Source organism: Lampetra planeri, chromosome 45 (genome assembly GCF_965212315.1).
Source record: "Lampetra planeri chromosome 45, kcLamPlan1.2.h2, whole genome shotgun sequence".
NCBI lineage: Eukaryota > Metazoa > Chordata > Hyperoartia > Petromyzontiformes > Petromyzontidae > Lampetra > Lampetra planeri.
Window position 1 is genome coordinate 6,863,465 of NC_136151.1, and position 21,673 is coordinate 6,885,137.

General features: G+C 44.9%; 1 protein-coding gene across 2 annotated transcripts in view; it reads left to right on the forward strand.

Annotated features, from left to right (window-relative positions):
* LOC144733065 (zinc-binding protein A33-like) overlaps positions 1-21,673 on the forward strand; it is a 92,804-nt gene that overhangs the window by 64,035 nt on the left and 7,096 nt on the right. The window contains exons 1-5 of one of the 2 annotated variants that reach the window (XM_078614802.1): positions 1,659-2,310; positions 6,100-6,195; positions 11,469-11,702; positions 12,585-12,607; positions 13,355-13,455. The exons of the other annotated variant lie outside the window; for it this stretch is intronic. Coding sequence (XP_078470928.1) covers positions 1,735-2,310; positions 6,100-6,195; positions 11,469-11,702; positions 12,585-12,607; positions 13,355-13,455 — 1,030 coding nt within the window. The 5' untranslated portion in view covers positions 1,659-1,734. Of the gene's footprint in view, positions 1-1,658; positions 2,311-6,099; positions 6,196-11,468; positions 11,703-12,584; positions 12,608-13,354; positions 13,456-21,673 lie in introns of those variants that run through there. 2 annotated transcript variants of the gene reach the window in all.

Genomic DNA, 21,673 nt, shown 5'->3' on the forward strand with positions numbered 1-21,673 from the left:
TTAGTGAACCAATCACGACGCGCTATCTCTACGATCCGTTTTCCCCCAGCGCGTGTTTCCACTCCCCAACCAATCACGCCGCGCTGCCACCCGATCACTCCCTCTCCAGCGCGTCACCGGCACACAGCCAATCAGCACCACACAACCCACGACCCCGCGCTGACCCCTGATCCCTCACCGTCAGCGCGCGTCACCACACACACAGCCAATCACGACGCGCTGGCACCCGATCGCTACCCCAGCGTGTATCACCACTACACATGCAATTAGAGTTTGCTTGTCTCTCTCCCCGTAATCGCGTGCATTTTTCTCCGGATCCTCCGATTATTCCCTTCACACTTAGAAAAGTGCGTTTAGAGTGTTTGGCTGCTAGAAATGTCCACGCAATAAGCCACGTCGTTGAGCTATCAATTGTGGCCAGGTCGCTTCTGAAAAGAGCTATAAACCTCAGTGGGCCTTACCTGGTAAAATATAATTAAATATTTTGATAGAATCGGCCAAACTCGGCGAGTCCAGGATGTAAAATATTAACATTAACAATAGGTGATGAATATACATTTGTTAGGTTATGAAGATATAAATCCTCGATTTTTACGCATAATAGCAAAATGGACGGTGAAATTCATACAGATAATGAGCTTAAATGAACCACGATGTTTGTTTAGCCAGGGGCTGTTCGCTGTGGAAATGCGTGAGGCCACCCACCCAGTGACCCAACCACTCAACCGCACGCCCCTCCCAGCCACCCTTCCTCCAGCCCTCCCTCACCGCCTGCTCGCCCACCCTTACGCCATCCTCCTGCTCGTCTGTCTCCCCTCTCACCAAATAACCCCCCCACTTACTCACTCAAACTCCACCACCCACTCACTCGCACCTTAGATTAGTACGAGTGGCTACGTACGCTGCGAAATATGTTCAACATACATACTCACCCACACACCCACTCACCCAACCATCACCCACACACTAAATCACTCACTGACCTACACACTCACCCACACACCTTCGATTAGCACGGCTGACTACGTACGGTGAAAAAGAAGTTCAACATACATACAACCACCGTCCACTCAGCATAATACGGTGTAGTAAGAATAAAAAACTAAACAAATATTGACAGATGAACAGAGGATACATGAAGCCAGTAGTTAAAATATTAGTTGATAAAGGTGCAAGACGATTACAGACTGCGAACTTTAAAAAGGCCTTTCAAGAAAAAAATGGATAAAGACACAGATTGAAAAAAACAAGTTCACCTTTACATCAGAATTTTTGTACAAGGTGCGGTTCCATTGTGCAATGCACACAGCCTGACCCTAGCCGGTCAATCAGCCTGTGGGACAAACCATTATCGCTGTGTCCCGGGTGGCTGCTGCTGGGTTTTGTTTGTACAAATATGATATCACTTGAGACCGGTCAAAGCTATGTGTGTTGAACTTCTTCCACACCGCACGTAGCCAACAGTGCATATTAGAAGTGCAGGGGAAGGACAACAAACTTAACACAAAAGTCAGTTTTAGCTATTACACAGTGCGTGACTGTACCGCCACGTCTACACAGGTGAGCACGGCCGCCGTGTGGAACATTCCAGGGCGTGTCTCGAGGTATTTATAACTTCACTGCAGGTGAAGTCAGTTCATTTCCTTGTTCGTCTCCGCTGTGTGAGCAGCTGCTGCTGCGATAGCTCCTCCGTGAGCCGCGGCGAGCGACTGAGTCCGAGTGAAGCCATGGGCCATGGCGAGCGCGTCTCCCAGTGATTGTGTCGACAGTGAGCTGAGCTGCCCCATCTGCCTGCGCACGTTTGACTGCCCCTCCACGCTGAGCTGCGGACACTCGTTCTGCCTCCGGTGTCTGGACGGTGCCTGGGAGAGAGCGAGCAGCTTCAGCTGCCCGCAGTGCCGAGCGGCCTTCCCTGAGCGACCCCAGCTGAAGAGGAACGTGGCGCTCGCCAACCTGGTGGAACAGCTCAGAGTTGCAGAGAAGATGGCCTCCTCTGTTCTGTGTGACGTCTGTAATGACAGGAAGACTCCCGCAGTGAAGACCTGCCTGAAATGTGAGATGTCCTACTGTGTGATACACGTAAAGCCTCACGTGGAGAATCTCGGGTTGAAGGGCCACGACCTTGTGGCTCCCATTGTGAATCTGGAGGAACGAAGATGCAAGCAGCATGGTGACCCTTACAGGTTCTTCTGCAAGCAGGAAGTTGCAGACGCTGCACACGAGAGGCTCGTGTGCAGGGACTGCACCATCGCAGGAGACCACATAGGACATCGGGTCATCACACTCAAGGTTGAACACGAGACACGGAAGGTGAGGCCCTCATGGAGTGAGAGCCACTCGGGTGCAGACAAACGATACCACAACAAGAGCCGATTAAAGCTGTCACTGGGCATAATAACATGGGATGTAAAGCATCAGTGTTACTGGGGATAATGTAAAAATCTCATGAAACAAATATCACCGTGGGTTGATTCTCTCTCCATGGTCCTTTGCCTTTTTCAATGGTTTTATTTAACTTCACTTGTGTTTGTCGTGGTCAAATCTTGTGATCAAAAGTTAGTCTACTTCCTGTTGTCCAATAAATTCAAAATTTTTCACACGTACTCAGATCCGGAGACAATGCATGCCTGTATGAAAATCGGCACCAATTAATGAAATAATTGGCTCCGTTTAAGACATTACAATTTTTGTTTGGACGGCTTATTATTTATATATTTATGTAAGATTAAAAAACGCCGCGGTCTCTAAACTGTCGAATCGCCTTGCACAAAAAGCAGGCGCCGCGTGTCTCAGGCGCACCTGCTCTGTGTGAACGGGTTATGGCCACCATCACGCCACACAAAAAAAAGTAGTACTGTACTTTGAAGATTCCTCTATGAAATAACCAATTATTTCAAGTAAGCGTTGATGTGGGAGCAGGCGTCGCATCATTGACGTACTTATCGACGGTGAGTTAAACGAAGTTGTGAAAAAAAAACTCCTTACATTTTTCTTTTTTAAACAACGTTTGTATTTAAAAGTGCACTAAAAAGTAAAAAAGGTGATTACACTTAATTCTTCTATTTGTATGTCCTGGTCAAATATTGTAATCAAAATGTTGTCCAGTTCCCGTTCTGAAATCGATCCCAAATTTTGCACACATATTCAATTCCAGAGACAATGCATTCCTCAATAAAAATCGGCATCAATTAATACATTATTTGCCTCGTTTAAAGCAATTAATATTTTGTATGCAAGCCTTATTTGACGAGTGCTTTGCGAACAGGTTTTGTGAAAAATATATATTAATACCAACGTACGAGTCCAGAGTTGTTTGTATGTCGTGGTCAAATCTCATAAAAATGTCGTCCAGTTCCCATTGTCCAATCGATCCTAAATTTTGCACACACACTCAGATCCAAACACAATGCATGCCTGAATAAAATTCTCCATCAATTAATGAATTACTTGGTTCGTTTAAAGCTATACATTTTTGTATGAAAGCCTTTTCAACGAGTCGAGGATCCGCTGCATATTGGCAAACAGCGCTTAATGGATTGTTTGGACAAATACGTTCAATAGGACCACCGACATACTTCGTGACATTCAGTTGCAATGATTTGAATTGGCTTGATATGCGCAAGGCACTCGTAATAGCTGATGAAAGACCCGCCACACAACGATTGATTGAACAGTATCCTGTCATAGTCACTCGACACTTCATGATTCGATTAAACGCACTTATGAGATTCTTGACAAATAATCATGAAGTGTTTGGACAGTTTGCCATAAAGCTCTGCGAATCTATCCAACGAATAATCAAGTGAATGCTCATAATGAAGCAGTGCTTCAATACTTCAGAGCTCTTAACACCTATGTACACAATAACAGCACAAGATCAATTACTGGATGCCACGAGAAATATTGAAAATATCCAAATGACCACAATAATTCCACAGGACATAAATAAGACTGGAGGCTTGCCACGTGTATGTATAATATTTATAGGAGACAAAGTCATGTTAAGATCCAACATTGATGCTCTAAAGGACTTGTAACTGGTGCAATTGGATATATCACAAAAATAACTTGGCCTATTCCTAGTCGTGCACAATTGCACAAGTTGAAATAGACTTTGGCAAGGACGGCACACACGACATTAAGCCCAAATCAGTTCAGTTCCCTGCTAATCGTGGCTATGGTACAGCTGAACGAAGAATGCTGCCACTAATTCTATCATGGACATCGACAGTGCACAAAATGCAAGGATGTACAGTGCATCATGCAGTCGTGTACTTGGGATCAAAGCTCTTCGAAGCAGGTCAGGCATATGTGGCCTTAAGTCGTGTTTGCTCGCCGGATGGACTTTAAATTTAAGATTTGGACAACTGAAAACTGACCGGAAACACTTCATGCAATAATGAAGCGTTAGCAGAAATTAATAGAATGAAATTGTCTCTGTGTTTCAACCGAGAAGATGGATTCTGGCTTAGCAATCATTGGAAAGATGTGATAAACCATTTCGGGTCTTAATTGATTGTGTTCACGCTTACAGTGGCTTTCAGACCGCATTCAATTCTTCCTCTCTCTCCCCCTCCTCTTTTCCGAGCATAGATGGACTCGTCCGTCTGAACAACCGCTAGTTGCTGTCCGTGGTGCTACCGTTAGGAAAAAAACGCCACTTTTGTTCAAAATTTATTGCTGTGGTTTTCACACTTGATGATTGCTTGTGTTGCAATCGAAAAGTTGTGAGAATTTTATTGTTTTATTTTTATTATTTTATTATTTCCCTTCTATGTGACTTTACCGAAAGAACCAAGAATATGAATCCCTGCAGTCACGAAAGCTTTAAATCGAAATTTCTAATAATATAGCGCGGATATCTCTATCTACTATCAACAATGTCATGATGCTACATAGTTGCTTGAGATGGCTTTATGTGTTAGTAGTACGTTTGGAATCATATAACCAATTCCATGCTAAAATTCTAGTATTTAGGTTGTGAAGAGTTGGAAACAAGTATAATATGAACTAGCTTCTAGCATTCCTTTGTCAACTGAAGTCTCACAATATGAAGGGAGTGGTATCTGCTTTGACAATAACAAGGTGAGCTGTAAGGTCCGAGGCAATGTAGAATATGCATGATATGGAATATCACGTATCAATAATAAAAAGGCTAGTATGAAATTATAATAGAAAGTTCACCATTCATCTGCAAATCTTGACGAGCAATTTTTACTTATCAAAAGTTAGAACTTAACAACATAAGTAATTGAAGCAATTGAAACACACATGTCCACTTGATTATCATAGGGAAATAAAAAAATGCATAAATAATAGATACAATATTTACAATTTCAAACACTTGACAAATATCTTCGAAATATATTTTTTACAAATCTACTATGCTTTTATTATATTAGGGGATACCCAAAGATATATTTTATTATCTATATCCAGATATTAAATGTACATGTCATTTATGCACTTCTCTTCCCTTCCACTAATATACTGTCACCAAGAACAGAAGTTGCCATTGGAAGGTGAGAAAAAAACAATGGGTTTTGGTATGCTTTTAATCACTTTTCAGTCAACTACACTTGAAAAAACAGTTCAACACGGATACGAGCAGAAAGAGCTAGTAATACAGATTTAGTTATTATACTCAAAACACTTGCAAGTGTTCTACACTTCATGGCAAACTTAAATGACATTTTGCCTTCTACTACTAATGATTGACTATAATTTTGGCATACATTGTATCACACAAATAAACTTTGATCAAAATCCTAAATTTTAAAGCAGCTCATTATGCATAAAAAATATTCAAGGAGTGCCCCACGGTTTTATGTTTTAGTTACAAATGTCCAAAAATATTCCGATCAGCTGGTGATGGCTGAAAGAAAATAATTTGTTACTTTTTAGTGCACTTTAAAATAAAACCGTTGTCTTAAAAAAAAATTAAGGAGTTTATCTTATTTTCAGTCAGTCTGGGCTGACTGCCTGACCGCTTCTGGTGGGCATAATAGAGCGATCACTGTGGAGGGCTCCATGCCGAGTGAGGCTGAGAGGGGGCCGCTCAGGGATAGGAGTCTCCTCTGGTGCCTTCGTCTTTTGCAGAGTGGAGTCGTTGAGGAGACCCGAGCGGTGGAGGAGAAGAGGAGGGAGGCGGAGGCATTCGTGGGACGGATGAAGGCCACTCGCAAGGACGTGCAGGTGCCACGCATGGGCTCTGTGACCCTGTGACCTCCACCCTGCGTGGAGTCTGTGACTCCCTGTGAGGACAACTCCATAGATTCAAGTTAACTTTGCTAGTCTTGAGTCAATGTGTAGTAACTATGCAGGATATCTAATTAGTATGGCTATAGTTGCTTGAAATGCAACTAAAAATGCTAATTTATATAAAAACATTCATATATTGTGTGACTGCAAAGCATTTCACAGGATAACTCGAATGACTTGCAATGGGTGAGATAAAAAACTAAACTTTTTATTTTACCAGCTAAGGCCCACTGAGCTATTAGCTCTTTTTCAGAAGCGACCTGGCTACAAATGATAGCTCAATGAAGCGGTTTATCATCCATCATGTGAAAATGTATAGCAGCCAAATACTCTAAATGCATGTTGATTCTAAATGTGGAAAAAAACCGGAAGACCTGGAGGGGATCAAGAGACATGCAAACTCCAAAAATACAGGCATCAGGGTTTGGATCGGGATCGAACCCACGACCTCCTGTTTACCAGGCAAGGTAGTTAACATCTTGCCACTATAGCGCCCTATAAAATAAAACGATATGGAGCAACACTTGTATTAAATAAAAAAAACAAGGAATTAACGAAACAAATAAAGATTTGGATAAAAATATGAAATCAGCAGTTAAATTTGACAAACACCAGATGCGACCTGAAGAGATATGCCTGATCAACTTGTTGGATGAAATTGTGCAAGTCGCAGATTAGAGAAAGCGTCACCAACCTTTTTGCAGCTTCTTCACTCGTCAAGATGGGCTCTGATTCTGCCACAATGTGACCAGTCTGTTCAAGCTTATCAGAATCGCCTGTAACCAGAATGAGTGGCAACTCTTCATTAACAGCTCATCCAGGAGCCTCAAAGCCGTGCTGCTCCAAGTACCCATCTCTTCCCCTGGCTCACTCGGTGCACATCAAAGCGGATTACAACAGCATCAAGACCTTGCTGGACGCCTTGAAGTATGATGAGTAGGGCTGGGAGGTCATCGGAGACTTCAAAATGGTGGCATTCCTGATGCGTCTCCAAGGCGGTTTTACCAAGTTTCCCTGCTATCTTTGCCTTTGGGACAGCAAGGACACCAAGGCGCACTACCACAGGCGGGACTGGCCACAGTGGACCGAGTTCTCTGTGGGGAGGAACAACGTCAAGTGGGAGCCACTGGTGGACCCTTCAGAAGGTGCTGATGCCACCACTGCACATCAAATTGGGCCTTATGAAACAATTTGTCAGAGCTGTTGATAAGGAGTCGGCAGCCTTCAAGTACCTTCAAGACTTCTTCCCTAAGCTGTCTGAGACAAAGGTCAAAGCCGGTGTCTTCGTCAGACCACAGATAAAGAAGATCCCGGAGTGCAATGAATTCCCCAAGAAGCTCACTAGTAAGGATAATGCAGCTTGGAACAAATTAATCGCAGTGGTTCGGGGCTTCCTGGACAATCACAAGGCTGAAAACTTTGTTGAGCTGGTTGAGACTCTGGTAAAAAAACTACAGCACCATGGGCTGTAGGATGTCCCTCAAAGTCCATATCCTTGATGCTCATCTTGATAAATTCAAGGAGAACATGGGAGCGTACTCGGAGGAGCAAGGCGAGTGCTTTCACCATGATATACTGGACTTTGAACGCCGCTACCATGGACAGTATAATGAGAACGTGATGGGAGACTACATTTGGGGGCTGATTCGTGAAAGCGATTTACAGTATAATCGTAAATCTCGAAAAACTTCTCACTTCTAAATCTTTAGTAGTATTTTTTGTATTACTTTAGTATAAATACATGTTAATTTTTATTCATATGTTGTTGTTGTTGTTTTCTTACTTTGTGAACAAAAAGACACAAATTCACCCGTTTTCTCATTGAAAATAGGTAATTTTCTAAATATCACTGTCCTGGTCACAAAAGCATAGTTTATGGGGAATAATAGCCATTTTCTATACTTTTTAGGCATAAGTAATTACTAAATAATACTTACTACCCAGGAACAAAAATTGTGTTACATAGTGTTATAAAAGCCCATCGTTCCGTTTGTCTGTCCATTTGTTTGTCAACAAAATTATAAGAGCCTTACAGAAGGCCTAAATAAAAATATAGTTGATCTAAAAGGTTTCAAAAAATTGTCCACCCCCCCTCCAAAAATAAGTTTACCCCCCCGCCACACAATTTTTATTTGTAGGCATATATACCTACACACCCTACATAAATAGTCAGTAGTATCTAGTGACTCTGCAGTGGTATCTATTGACTCTATTGTAGTATCTGATTCTATAGCAGTATCTAACTATAGAAGTATATTTTGACTCTCTACAGTAGTATCTACTGACTCCATAGTAGTATCTACTGACTCTATAGTGATATCTGACTCTATAGTATTGTCTACTGACTATAGAGGTATCTACTGACTTTATTGTAGTATCTGACTCTATAGTAGTGTCTACTGAATCTATAATAATATCTACTGACTATACAGTGGTAACTACAGACTCTATAGTAATAACTGTACACATGGAGGGAGGGGAGGTGCAAAGAGCCGAAAAGCCCTCTGCAGGAACTAAAACAGTGTTTTCTTAGCCCGTCCTGCAGCAGTAATTGTGTGCTCTCTAGCTGGTCTCCATGCACGCTGTTCAGGATTTTCCTCAGCCAACTGGGACCACTGACCCGGTCCCAGTGCCCGATCGTTACTCCCCTTTATCAGCTCCCCCCGTCCGTCGCACGCCCAACCCACGGAAGGTGATGGATTGCATGTGTGTCGTATGGGGGCCGAGAGTATGAGGTGCCGCGACTTGCCTGAGCCTGTCGCGGGGTCGAGGGTGGTCGCCGGTCCTGAGCCCGAGGTCCTGCGTTGCCGCGACGGGGAGCCCGGCAGTCGGAGGAGACCTGGCCCTGCAGGCCACAGTTGTAACAGACCACCGATGAGCTGTCCGAGGGCGGGGTCCCCCGTTCGGGGCGGCGCATGTCCTCGCGTGGTCGACTGCTGCTTGATCGCCAGCCACCCGTCGAGGCAGACGCAAAGGCCCGCGCAGGATGCTGGTCCTCCTCTGAGTCGCCAGTGTCGATGGCACCGGCACAGGCGGCGATGGTTGCATCCCGCTGCAGCAGGAGGTGCACGTGAATACTTCGCGCAGCTCGCAGGGAGGAGAAGTCGTCATCGTCAGGCGCTGGGAGGATGACACGGAGCTCACGAGCTAGGCACAGCAGCTTCTGCAGGACGAGGGAGTCGATGCCTTCCTGGTCCATGCGCGGGTATTCGGCCCGCGCCAGGGCCAGCAGCGCGCTGCGGTAGGCCAGGGCGAGCTCCGCGGTGGTATGGGTCCGAATGTCCAAATGGTGACGGGTGTCGGACGGTGGACCATAAATGGCCTGTGTGTGACAAAAGGCACCTTGTAAAGTGGAGCATTCCCGCAGCGGCAGCGTGATGAATGACGCCAAGGCGTCAGTGTCCAGCAAGGCCGGGAGGGCACGGAGCGCCTCTGCCTCCGACCACCCGGTCATCTCCCTGTGGGAGTCGAACCGACGCTGGACCGCAGCCCAGTCGCCACTGGCAGCTGAAAATACTTGTAGCGGCAGCAAGCGTTGCTGTACGGGCTGCAGCTGGCCGGCTAAGAGCTCCGCGGCCCCCGCTGCTGATGATGTCGCAGCAAGATGGAGGCCACGGGCAGCGGTCGCACTGGTGATGACGAGGCGGCCACAGATTGGTCGCCGCCCAACCCAGATGTGACGTCAGGTCCGGCTTTTATACACCTCTCCGGTGTGTCATCCTCTGTTTACGCCCCCTTGAGTTCCAGGAGGGTGGGGGTCCCGGGGGATCCTGGAACACCCCGTAGCCCCCTCCCTCCCGGGCTGTGGATCGTAACAGCTTTTCCCGCCAGTTCGCGGTACCCCCCTGATGGGCATTGTCCGCCATTGCGGATTAGTGCAGCCCATCCACAGCGCTACACACGCGCGTACACGATCCGACGCTACATATGGAGTGCCTGGCTCTGCACGTCTAAGCACCTCCCCCTGATCTATGTACTCTCTAACCGTAAGCTGATCTCTCTCACACTCATTAACTCTCTCCCAGAAAACAATAAAACACAATTATTAATGTCCACTGTCAATTTGTACACAACGTTCGTCACAACAGTGAATGCAGGAACCACTATGAAGCAAAAACAATGTATAAGTCATGCAGATTTAAAACCTGTTTTATTGCATTTAAGTTCGTATGAATGTATCATGTATTCGTGATTGAGTATCGGTGTCGTACATGTTAATGGTAAGGATAATTACCTAATTGCGTCTACATTTTACGTCTTCAACTCTATTGCTATACGCTTGTTATTTTTGTTGTCACCTGCATAGATTTCCAATGTAACGCAAATGCTGCTTTGAAAGAGGGCACCAAGTCACCTGATGGTATTAATAATTGACACAAAATAACCATGTTATGGAGAATATTAATACAACCGGATAAGCAGACATTACATCTTCATATATCTGTCTCTACGTAAAAATGATGCATGTAAGAAACTTAAAAAATCCCATCAGCCCCACTAACTGAGAGTACATGCATTAAGAAGTATTGATTCAGTACTGGAAACTAGAGAGGTTCATGCATCATATAATTTTGCATCTGATTAGGATCCATATGAAAATATGGTCATTGCATATCATTTTTGGCAGGTCAGCAGCATTGATTCATGCGAGCCTGACTCTGCTAATGAGACACTCCATGTCAAAACAGGTCCAGAGTTTGCTTCTACTGAAGCAATTCTGCTAAAATTATGCATTACCAAATAGCCATGGGGCTGACAGATTGTGCACAACATACTTGTATTGTTTAGGTGGAAAGACAGATCTATGAAGTAGGCGACTTGTGTGCTTATCGATTATATTAATAGTTTGCAGATAATGATCAAAACACCTGGATGAAGGCTTCCCAACATCGTGTTAATCATTGAGGCTAGTGTGGCCATACTTAGTTGCGCTGGTCAACTCCCTCCTCATTATGGTTGACAACTTCCCAGGTTTGACTTGCACAGCTTGGGAGTTGGCTTCGGTGTTCGGGTGGTAGGAATTGATTTGTAACAGAATGTGGCCGTATTGGGTTGCTCTTCATTACGCCATACTGCACGGTTTAGATAAACCTGGGCCGACTATTAAATATGCCTTGGTTTAGTTTGTGGACCTACCTCCACTATCCCACCTGGTAATAGGGCTCTGAAAAAGTAAATTGATAGAATTCATCACACACCCTTTGCAGAATTCCATGGCCCAGACCAAGGTTCGCATCGCAGGTGAGTTCACCCGCATGAGGGCGACGCTGAATGAGGACGAGAGGGCAGCTCTGGACCGTGTGGACGTGAAGGGGCGCGAGCTGCTGTCCCGGATCGAGGAGAACATCACTCATTACGAGCGCGAGATCAACGAGCTCCAGGCAGCAGCCACGCGCCTGCGCGCTCTGCAGGAGGAGAGGGACTCGCTCACGTTTCTGCAGGTAGAGCGCTTGTGGAGCCTGGGCGAGTGTCCCAGTTTGACAGAGCCCTCAGCAGTAGAGAAACTCCTGGCTAAAGGGTTAATGTATATGAACACATCTATGTGAGTTCAACAATGGTTGCCGAGCACAGGCCCCAAGACTTGGAACAAACAGTGACTGGCTACTGACAGCTTCGATAGTAGAGCAAATAAAAACGAACACACGGTTATAGGAACCTGGGAATAGAGACCAAGCAAGTATATTTCATGGACGTTTAGTGTGAGTAAATAAGAGAAATGTGGTGTCCTACAATACGGTGGTTAACCCTTTCCAATTCTCAGACATCTGCAAGTTGCAGCGTGGCTCCCATTCACCGTTGAATATTGGAACACGCTAGAATTTAGCGTAATATTTATTCAGAGAGGCATAGCGCATTGGTTTTTAAAACATTGTAGCCACCGCAGAGAACAGTAGCGACACGACCTCACTCTGCAATAGTGGGAGCCAAACTGTGCCAAATGCCCTCCTGCATAGCATTGTCGGAGCCTTGGTGCTGATAAAATGATATTATTTTAGGTCTAATGACAAACGAACACGTATCATTACACTTACAATACACGTACTGATAACAAAGGAAGTGACTAATCTACAAAGAGAGTCTGTGTGCATCTTCATCCCATAAACACATTTTGATTTTCATCAAATTGTTTCTTTTCCAAGATCTCTTTCACTACCCTCGCCATTTCCTTATTTTGGTCATCATCCCATGAATGCTCTTGCTCTGGTTCCTATTCTCATCGTGTTGTACATTAATACAATAATACACTCTGATCACTCCTGTCCATCTATGGTTAAATTTATCTTATATTATTGATCAATCTCTGTCCATTTTTTCTTTCACAGGGTCATATGAAGAAGACAGAGAGGTACCTTAGTTCACGAACACAGGCTGAGGCTGGGTTTGCTCACCATATGAATGCGTTAGTAGGAGAGGGATTTGAAGAATTCAGTAAAGAATCGGCGAGTGTTGCTGTGTCTATCTCCATGTCTGTCTCTCTCTCTCGAGGTCTTTGTGTGTCTCCTGTGTCCATGTCTTTGTTCCACCTCCTTTGTTGGTCTCTACTACTATTGGTTTCTGCTACTGTATATCTAACTTGTACCCTATGGTGGCACAGTCCGTTGTGTAGGATCTTTACTTTAAAATGTTTTTAGCACCTAAAGTCAAGGGGGTATTATTGCAGAGTTTAGCAACACAGTGGCTGAGCACAAGGGTTTCCGTGTCTTTTCTCTGTCTCCCCGTGTCTGTGAAAAATTATATTGTATGCTTCAATGCATCCATCTTCCTCTGTCCATAGTTGAGCAATATTTCTTAAGGACCCTGTACTCGTTCTCTGCAACATTGACGCTTTTGTTTCATTGTTGCTGTGCTCACGCACCACGGATCTCCTTCATAAGATAGCCGGGCAACTGGCTAAGCGGGACAACCTTGGTACAAATCAAAATAAGCTTAATATTGAACATTACCCTGCCCACCTCCTGCAGGATTCTACCCTAAAGTGATTTTATTCTACTCATCTACCCTGTGCTGTATCAGTGCTGTGTCTGCACTGTTTGTTGTCTACGTGTTGACACGTGATAGTGTCAAGTCCTCTCTCCCTCCCCCGTGTGCTTAGGACTGAGCACCCCTCACCACCTGCTCTTCCGAGTGACTTGACTGTGGGTGACGTGAGCTGGCTGAGTGGAGTCATTGAGAAGCTCAAGCTGTCTGCACCACGTGAGTTCACATTTACACGGCCAAGACACGTATGTATGTTCAACTTATTTTCCACCGTACATAGCCAACCGTGCTAATCAGAGGTCATAAACGGACATATAGAAGGAGACAACAACAATCGCCATTCACCACTAAGTGGCGGGTACGTCACCACGGCGCTAGTGCCAGGCTATGTGCACGTTAAGGCCACGTGAAGTGTCGAACGACCGCTGGCTGACAGGAGGTCACGGGACAAACCCAGGTGCCATGGGTCAACTGACTGAAATGACTGGCCGATGCACCCCTAGTCACAAGGAGACAGACCAAAGGATAGACACACACATACAAATAAATCCAGGAAGATTTAAATTAAATATATTTGTTTTTGTAGTGACAGATGATATCATATTCATCATCATCATTTCCCCAATGAGTTAATCAAACCTGTCTCAGTGCAAGGGGGAGGACTGTGCTTTTGAAACAGCCAAGTCCAAATAGCAGGTCCCTGGGTTCAATCTCCAATTCTAACTCCTATCTAGGATAGCCAATATCCTCAAGTGCAATGAGTCTAGCCTTAGCTTAGTCTCCAATTACTGAGCAACAAACCCAACATTCACCACTCATGACACTCAATTCACTCTCAAACAGGGGTGAGGGCATCGATATCAGTGGCGGAGGTAGAGTGTAGCTCAATAACGTAGAAAGCTCAGCTTCTGTCGCACGGGAGTAATGCCATCAACATTTTCATAATCATCCATGATCTCTCCACTGCTGGATGAATGCCTCCACAAGTGATGATGTAGTTACTCCTTATCTCATTTTACATTTCTAGAGTGCCCTAGCTTAATGCTCTCACATCGTCACTCCATCTCTCTGGCAAACCCTCACCATGGGCTGCTGCTCCCTCATTAGTGTCGACCACCAGACCTCGTCCCTTCTGGCGATGTGTCCCGCCTGAGCGCTCCTCACTATCGTCACCATGGGCACATAGTCCGTAGTAGGTGTCCAATGCAAATTTCGTAATTTGTATCCATTTTCCTCTGTCTTGTGCCACATTTTTCTGGCACCTATCTCTTTTTTCATTCTGTGTTAGATCTTGCTTTATGAGTCTGTATGAATCGCTATTGGTCTCTACGAGTCTCAAAGAGTATCTACGAGTCTCAATGAGTATCAACAGCTCTGCATATATTTCTGGATCTGTGAGTCTCTATGGATCACTAAGTCTTTGGGTCTCTACGAGTCAATCATCACTATCTATTGGCAGATAGCCCGAAGTAGGTATCCACTGCATATTCCGTAATCTGTTTCCACTTTCCTCTCTACTTTGTAGTGCCAATATGCTCAAGCAGTGACCACATCTTTCTGGCACCAATCTCTTGTGATGTCGGCATCAAGCCATTCTATAGCGCCCCTACTTTTTTTAACTTACCAAATGCTTTTATGATGCTGCCGCCGCATCGGCAACGGTGCACAATCACAAATAACAAAACAAGTCAACACATTATTCAGAGCACACGTATATTTATACACGTGAAGTGAAAAAGGGCCATTGCCCGAAACGTCCACTATTATATTTTTTATTTTAAGGCAGTCTTCTTAGTAGCTTATATTATGTTATATGATTTGCATGTGTTCCCTTATGCACGGGCTCCTCTTTCTGTCTTGTCAGTTTAATTACAAGTGTGTACTTCTCCATCCTTATCTGTGCACTTTTAAGCTTTTGTTAAATGTAATTTGTATGTATGTTGAACTTATGTTGCAACATACTGAGCCAACTGTGCTTATCGGAACATTTGTCAGAATGTGTCAGTGTTCATGCATCTGAGCAATTTATCACAATAGGTGCCACTGCACTGATTGAAAACTTTCCCTAATTAGACACACGCTCTGCTGCTTTTCATTGTCAAGTTCAAATGTCCAATAGCACCCCCACCTGCTCTCCCCCACACTCGCTCATATATAGTCAAGTTTGGCTGTTATATCACCCGTTATTACACGAGAAATGGATAAGGCATGAGGAGAGACTCTCAGTAAAATCGTGAAAATTCTGATTCATTTAACATTGATGAATAAGGAATGGGCGATGTGTCCATTCCATTGTAACAGATGAGTCCATTCGTAGCTTATCTGAGGCACAATTAGCATGCATAGTGTTCAGTAATCAACCTGAGTCTCATGACCACACTTCATGAGGATTATTGCGATTTGAGGTTGTTAGATCCAGACTGATGCACCTTTGATAATTCTTAGGGTTCAGCGTTCATACGCGAAGCTCACAGAGCCAGACTCAGATAAAACTGATTTTTAATAGACTGTATATGCATGACAGTAAATTACCACTGCCCATGTACACTACTGTATTGCTAAGACGTTAATAAATTAACCTTAAACGAGTTTAATTAACTATTAAATGAGCTCTATGAACACTACACGCGTATATTATTGAGTGACGTGCTGTTGCTATTTTGCGTGTATATGTTTAACACACAGATGCTATAGTTGTATTTCGATTTAAAGCTTTCGTGACTGCAGGGATTCATCTTCTTGGTTCTTTCGGTAAAGTCACGTAGAAGGGAAATAATAAAATAAAAATAATAAAACATAATAAAATTAAAATGCTCACGACGTTTCGACCACAACACAAGCAGCCGTCCTCAGGTGAAGAAACAGAGCTGTCGGAAAGACAGCGTCCCAATGAACACCGCCAAGCTTGGCAGCGTATATTTAAGCTGGGTCGGGGGGAGGAGAGCGCCTTGACAAAGGAGTTTACATATCAACACCGGAATTAAGCATATTGATGGAAAATGCAGATATGGGATTAGTCACTCCTTGTGGAATGTGTAGGTGGTGGGGAGTCTCAAAGTCATATTATGCTAGTGTATTATGTAGGATTAGCAGTGATAAAGGGAGGAAGTAGGATTACCAGTAATAAAGGGAGGGAAATTTTAATCAAGGACTGAATACTGAGGTACCCCCCGTGGTGAGACACTGCTTAAGCAATACATACTTCAGCTGGAATGGAACTTTCTACAAACAAACTGAGGGCACCCCAATGGGCTCCCCCCTATCTCCGGTTGTAACCAACGTTTTCATGGAGAAATTTGAGACTGACGCCATCCAGACTGCCACTCTACGCGCGACCTTATGGAAGAGGTACGTGGATGACACTTTTGTCATCTGGCCACATGGCCGGCTTGTTCTAAGTCTAAACCAATTCCTCGACCACATCAATTCCATACACCCAGCCATCAGATTCACCATGGAAGTCGAAAAAGATGGCAAGCTACCCTTTTTGGATGTCCTAATTAAAAGCAGACCTGATGGTTCAATGAGCCACTCTGTCTACAGGAAATCTACCCATATGGATGCTTACCTAAAACCGGATTCCCACCACTGTGCAAATCACTACGCAGGCAAAACGTTAATTACAATAAAATATGTAACATTATACCTATACATTAATATATAGCGCACACACAAATGAGTGTACATCACTCTTACATGGGCTCTATTAACAGCACACGTGTGCAGTGCCGGAATAAACTAGTGCAGGGCCTGTAGCATATGTTATTAAGGGGCCCTACATATAAAAAAAAAAACACGCATTTTTAACTTGCACAGTAAAGTCATTGCATTTTTCATTTGCTATACTACCAGATAATACGACAAATCGATAACCTTAAACACCCAGTCGTTCATAAAGTTGAAGGCAGTATAGTACTATAGCAATAGAGCAATTGCAGAATCACTGAAGCGGAATTGACAGCTTGAAAGCATTTAGGCCCTCGAAAGTGCACGGGCCCGTAGCATTTGTAGCTACTTTTGCTACTAGGATAATATGACACTGCACACACACGAGTGTACATCACTCTTACATGGGCTCTATTAACACCACACGTGTGTGTACGATCAAGTGAGGAAGCTGTTGCTATCCTGCTTGTGAGAGTGTTTTACACACATGCACGCGATTATGCCGAAGATTATTAGGATTTAATTATTAGTACTTGAGGCTGAGAGATCCAGACTCAGACACGTTTAAAATTCTTAGGGTTCAGTGTTACAGCCTGAAGCTTTCAGAATCGAATGAAACTTTAGTGTTTATTCGACAACCAGACCAAGGCATAATCTAAATTACTACACGGGCAACAACAAGTTAATTACAAAAGAACACGAATCAATACATACCGATACGTTGATATAGACAGAGATCCAGCGTGTAGCCTTAACAGACTGTTGGGGCAACTGCTGTAAGCGAGCTCCTATGAATGCCGGCACGGCACACGAGGGGTGGGTGGCCAGCACCACGCCCGACCGCCTGTGTCTCCCCAGTGGCGATGTTTACACACAGCAGTCATCACTACACTATCACACACACGAGTGTACATCACTACACTATCACACACACGAGTGTACATCACTACACAATCACACACACACGAGTGTACATCACTACACTATCACACACACACACGAGTGTACATCACTACACTATCACACACACACACAAGTGTACAACACTACACTATCACACACACACACACACACGAGTGTACATCACTACACTATCACACACACACACACGAGTGTACATCACTACACTATCACACACACACGAGTGTACATCACTACACTATCACACACACACACGAGTGTACATCACTACACTATCACACACACACACGAGTGTACATCACTACACTATCACACACACGAGTGTACATCACTACATTATCACACACGAGTGTACATCACTACACTATCACACTCATACGAGTGTCCATCACTACACTATCACACACACGAGTGTACATCACTACACTATCACACACACACACACACACGAGTGTACATCACTACACTATCACACACACACAAGTGTACATCACAACACTATCACACACACACGAGTGTACATCACTACACTATCACACACACACACGAGTGTACATCACTACACTATCACACACACGCACACACCAGTGTACATCACTACACTATCACACACACACACGTGTGTACATCACTACATTATCCCACACACACGAGTGTACATCACTACACTATCACACACACACAAGTGTACATCACTACACTATCACACACACACGAGTGTACATCTCTACACTATCACACACACACACACGAGTGTACATCACTACACTATCACACACACACACGAGTGTACATCACAACACTATCACACACACACGAGTGTACATCACTACACTATCACACACACACGAGTGTACATCACTACACTATCTCACACACAAACGAGTGTACATCACTACACTAACACACACAGTGTACATCATTACACTATCACACACAGTGTACATCACTACACTATCACACACACGAGTGTACATCACTACACTATCACACACACACACACACGAGTGTACATCACTACACTATCACACACACACACGAGTGTACATGACTACACCATCACACACACACGAGTGTACATCACTACACTATCACACACACACGAATGTACATCACTACACTATCACACACAAAGTGTACATCACTACACTATCACACACACACACAGTGTACATCACTACACTATCACACACACACACACACACGAGTGTACATCACTACACTATCACACACACACGAGTGTACATCACTACACTATCACACACACACACGAGTGTACATCACTACACTCTCACACACACACTCACGAGTGTACATCACTACACTATCACACACACACGCACGTGTGCATCACTACACTATCACACACACACACGAGTGTACATCAATACACTATCACACACACACGAGTGTACATCGCTACACTATCACACACACACACGAGTTTACATCACTACACTATCACACACACACACGAGTGTACATCACTACACTATCACACACACACACGAGTGTACATCACTACACTATCACACACACACACGAGTGTACATCACTACACTATCACACACACACGAGTGTACATCACTACACTATCACACACACACACATGAGTGTACATCACTACACTATCACACACACACATGAGTGTACATCACTACACTATCACACACACACACGAGTGTACATCACTACACTATCACACACACACACACGAGTGTACATCACTACACTATCACACACACACGAGTGTACATCACTACACTATCACACACACGAGTGTACATCACTACACTATCACACACGAGTGTACATCACTACACTATCACACATATACGAGTGTCCATCACTACACTATCACACACACACACGAGTGTACATCACTACACTATCACACACACACACACACGAGTGTACATCACTACACTATCACACACACACGAGTGTACATCTCTACACTATCACACACACACACACGAGTGTACATCACTACACTATCACACACGAGTGTACATCACTACACTATCACACATATACGATTGTACATCACTACACTATCACACACACACACGAGTGTACATCACTACACTATCACACACACACACACACGAGTGTACATCACTACACTATCACACACACACGAGTGTACATCACTACACTATCACACACACAGTGTACATCACTACACTATCACACACACACACACACGAGTGTACATCACTACACTATCACACACACACGAGTGTACATCACTACACTAACACACACACATGAGTGTACATCACTACACTATCACACACACACACGAGTGTACATCACTACACTATCACACACACACATGAGTGTACATTACTACACTATCACACACACACACACGAGTGTCCATCACTACACTATCACACACACACACGAGTGTACATCACTACACTATCACACACACACACGAGTGTCCATCACTACACTATCACACACACACACACACGAGTGTCCATCACAACACTATCACACACACACGAGTGTACATCACAACACTATCACACACACACAAACGAGTGTACATCACTACAACAACCGCCACCGCCATTCGCCACTAAGTGGCGGTGACGTTACCACGACGCTTGTGCCAGGCCAAGTGCACCTTGAGGCCACGTGAAGTGTCGAACGCCTGCTGGCAGGAGGTCACGGGGCAGACCCAGGTGCCACGGGTCGACTGACCGAGATGACCGAGATGACTGGCTGATGCACCATCTGTGCCCCCTACTGTACCAACTTGCTGTGCTTTAGCCACCCGGCGCTCCGCTCGTTGTTGTGAGCGTCGCTCCTCCGCCCTCCGTTGTTGTTGGAGGGCGACTGCCTCCAACTGCCCAGTAGCGTCCTTCACGAGCCTCCTGCACTGAGGCCGATCTTGACACCGCTGGTACCAGTCATCGGCAAGTCCACTCAGCTCCACGTCCTCCTTTACCACATCACTCCATCTCTTCTCTAGCCCGTGCCGCGCCCATTTAGCCCCCTCGATCCGGCCGAACAAAAGCTGTTTAGGCATGCGGTGGCTGGGCATGCGGGCTACATGACCCAGCCAACGCAGCCTTGCCTGCCGGAGGAGCTCACTGATGGGACTTTGCCCAGATCTTTCAAGGACTTGTGAGCTCCTCACACAATCCAGCCTGGTTAAACCCAGGATGGATCGTAGGCAGGCCAGCCTAAATGTTTCCAACCGGCGAAGATGCTCCATTAGGGGGGTCCACGTTTTGCAAGCGTAGAGAAGGGAGGAAATGACCGTAGCCGAGAAGACCTGAAGCTTCGTGCGGAGCGACAGACCAGGTAGCTTCCACACAGCGTTACGCAACCGATGAAAAGATATTGCCGCCCGACTGATTCGGAGTGAGACCTCTGCTGATAAACTGGAGCCGGTCATAAGCACACTGCCCAGATATGGGAAACTCTCCACTCTCTCCACAACTGCCCCATCACCGATTGGGAGTTGTGGGGGTGGAGTGTCCGATGGTACAAAATACCCAGGCAGGTGCTTAGTTTTGGTGGGGCTGATGGTAAGGCCCCACCTCTTAGTGGCACGGTCTAGTCTCAGCAGCAGCGTCTCCAACTCCTCTTCTGAATGAGCAGCTATTACCAAATCATCGGCATACATAACGTGGTTGACCAATAGGGAGCCATCCCTTGATCGCACCCGGGCGTCGATCAGCCTCCCATTATATCTGTACCAAATGGAAATTCCCCCGGTACAGCTATTGAAGGCTTCACGAACTACGCAGTCGAAATATATGTTACATAATGTGGGAGCCAGAGGACATCCCTGTCGCACCCCAAGGTGTACAGGGAAAGGCTCCGA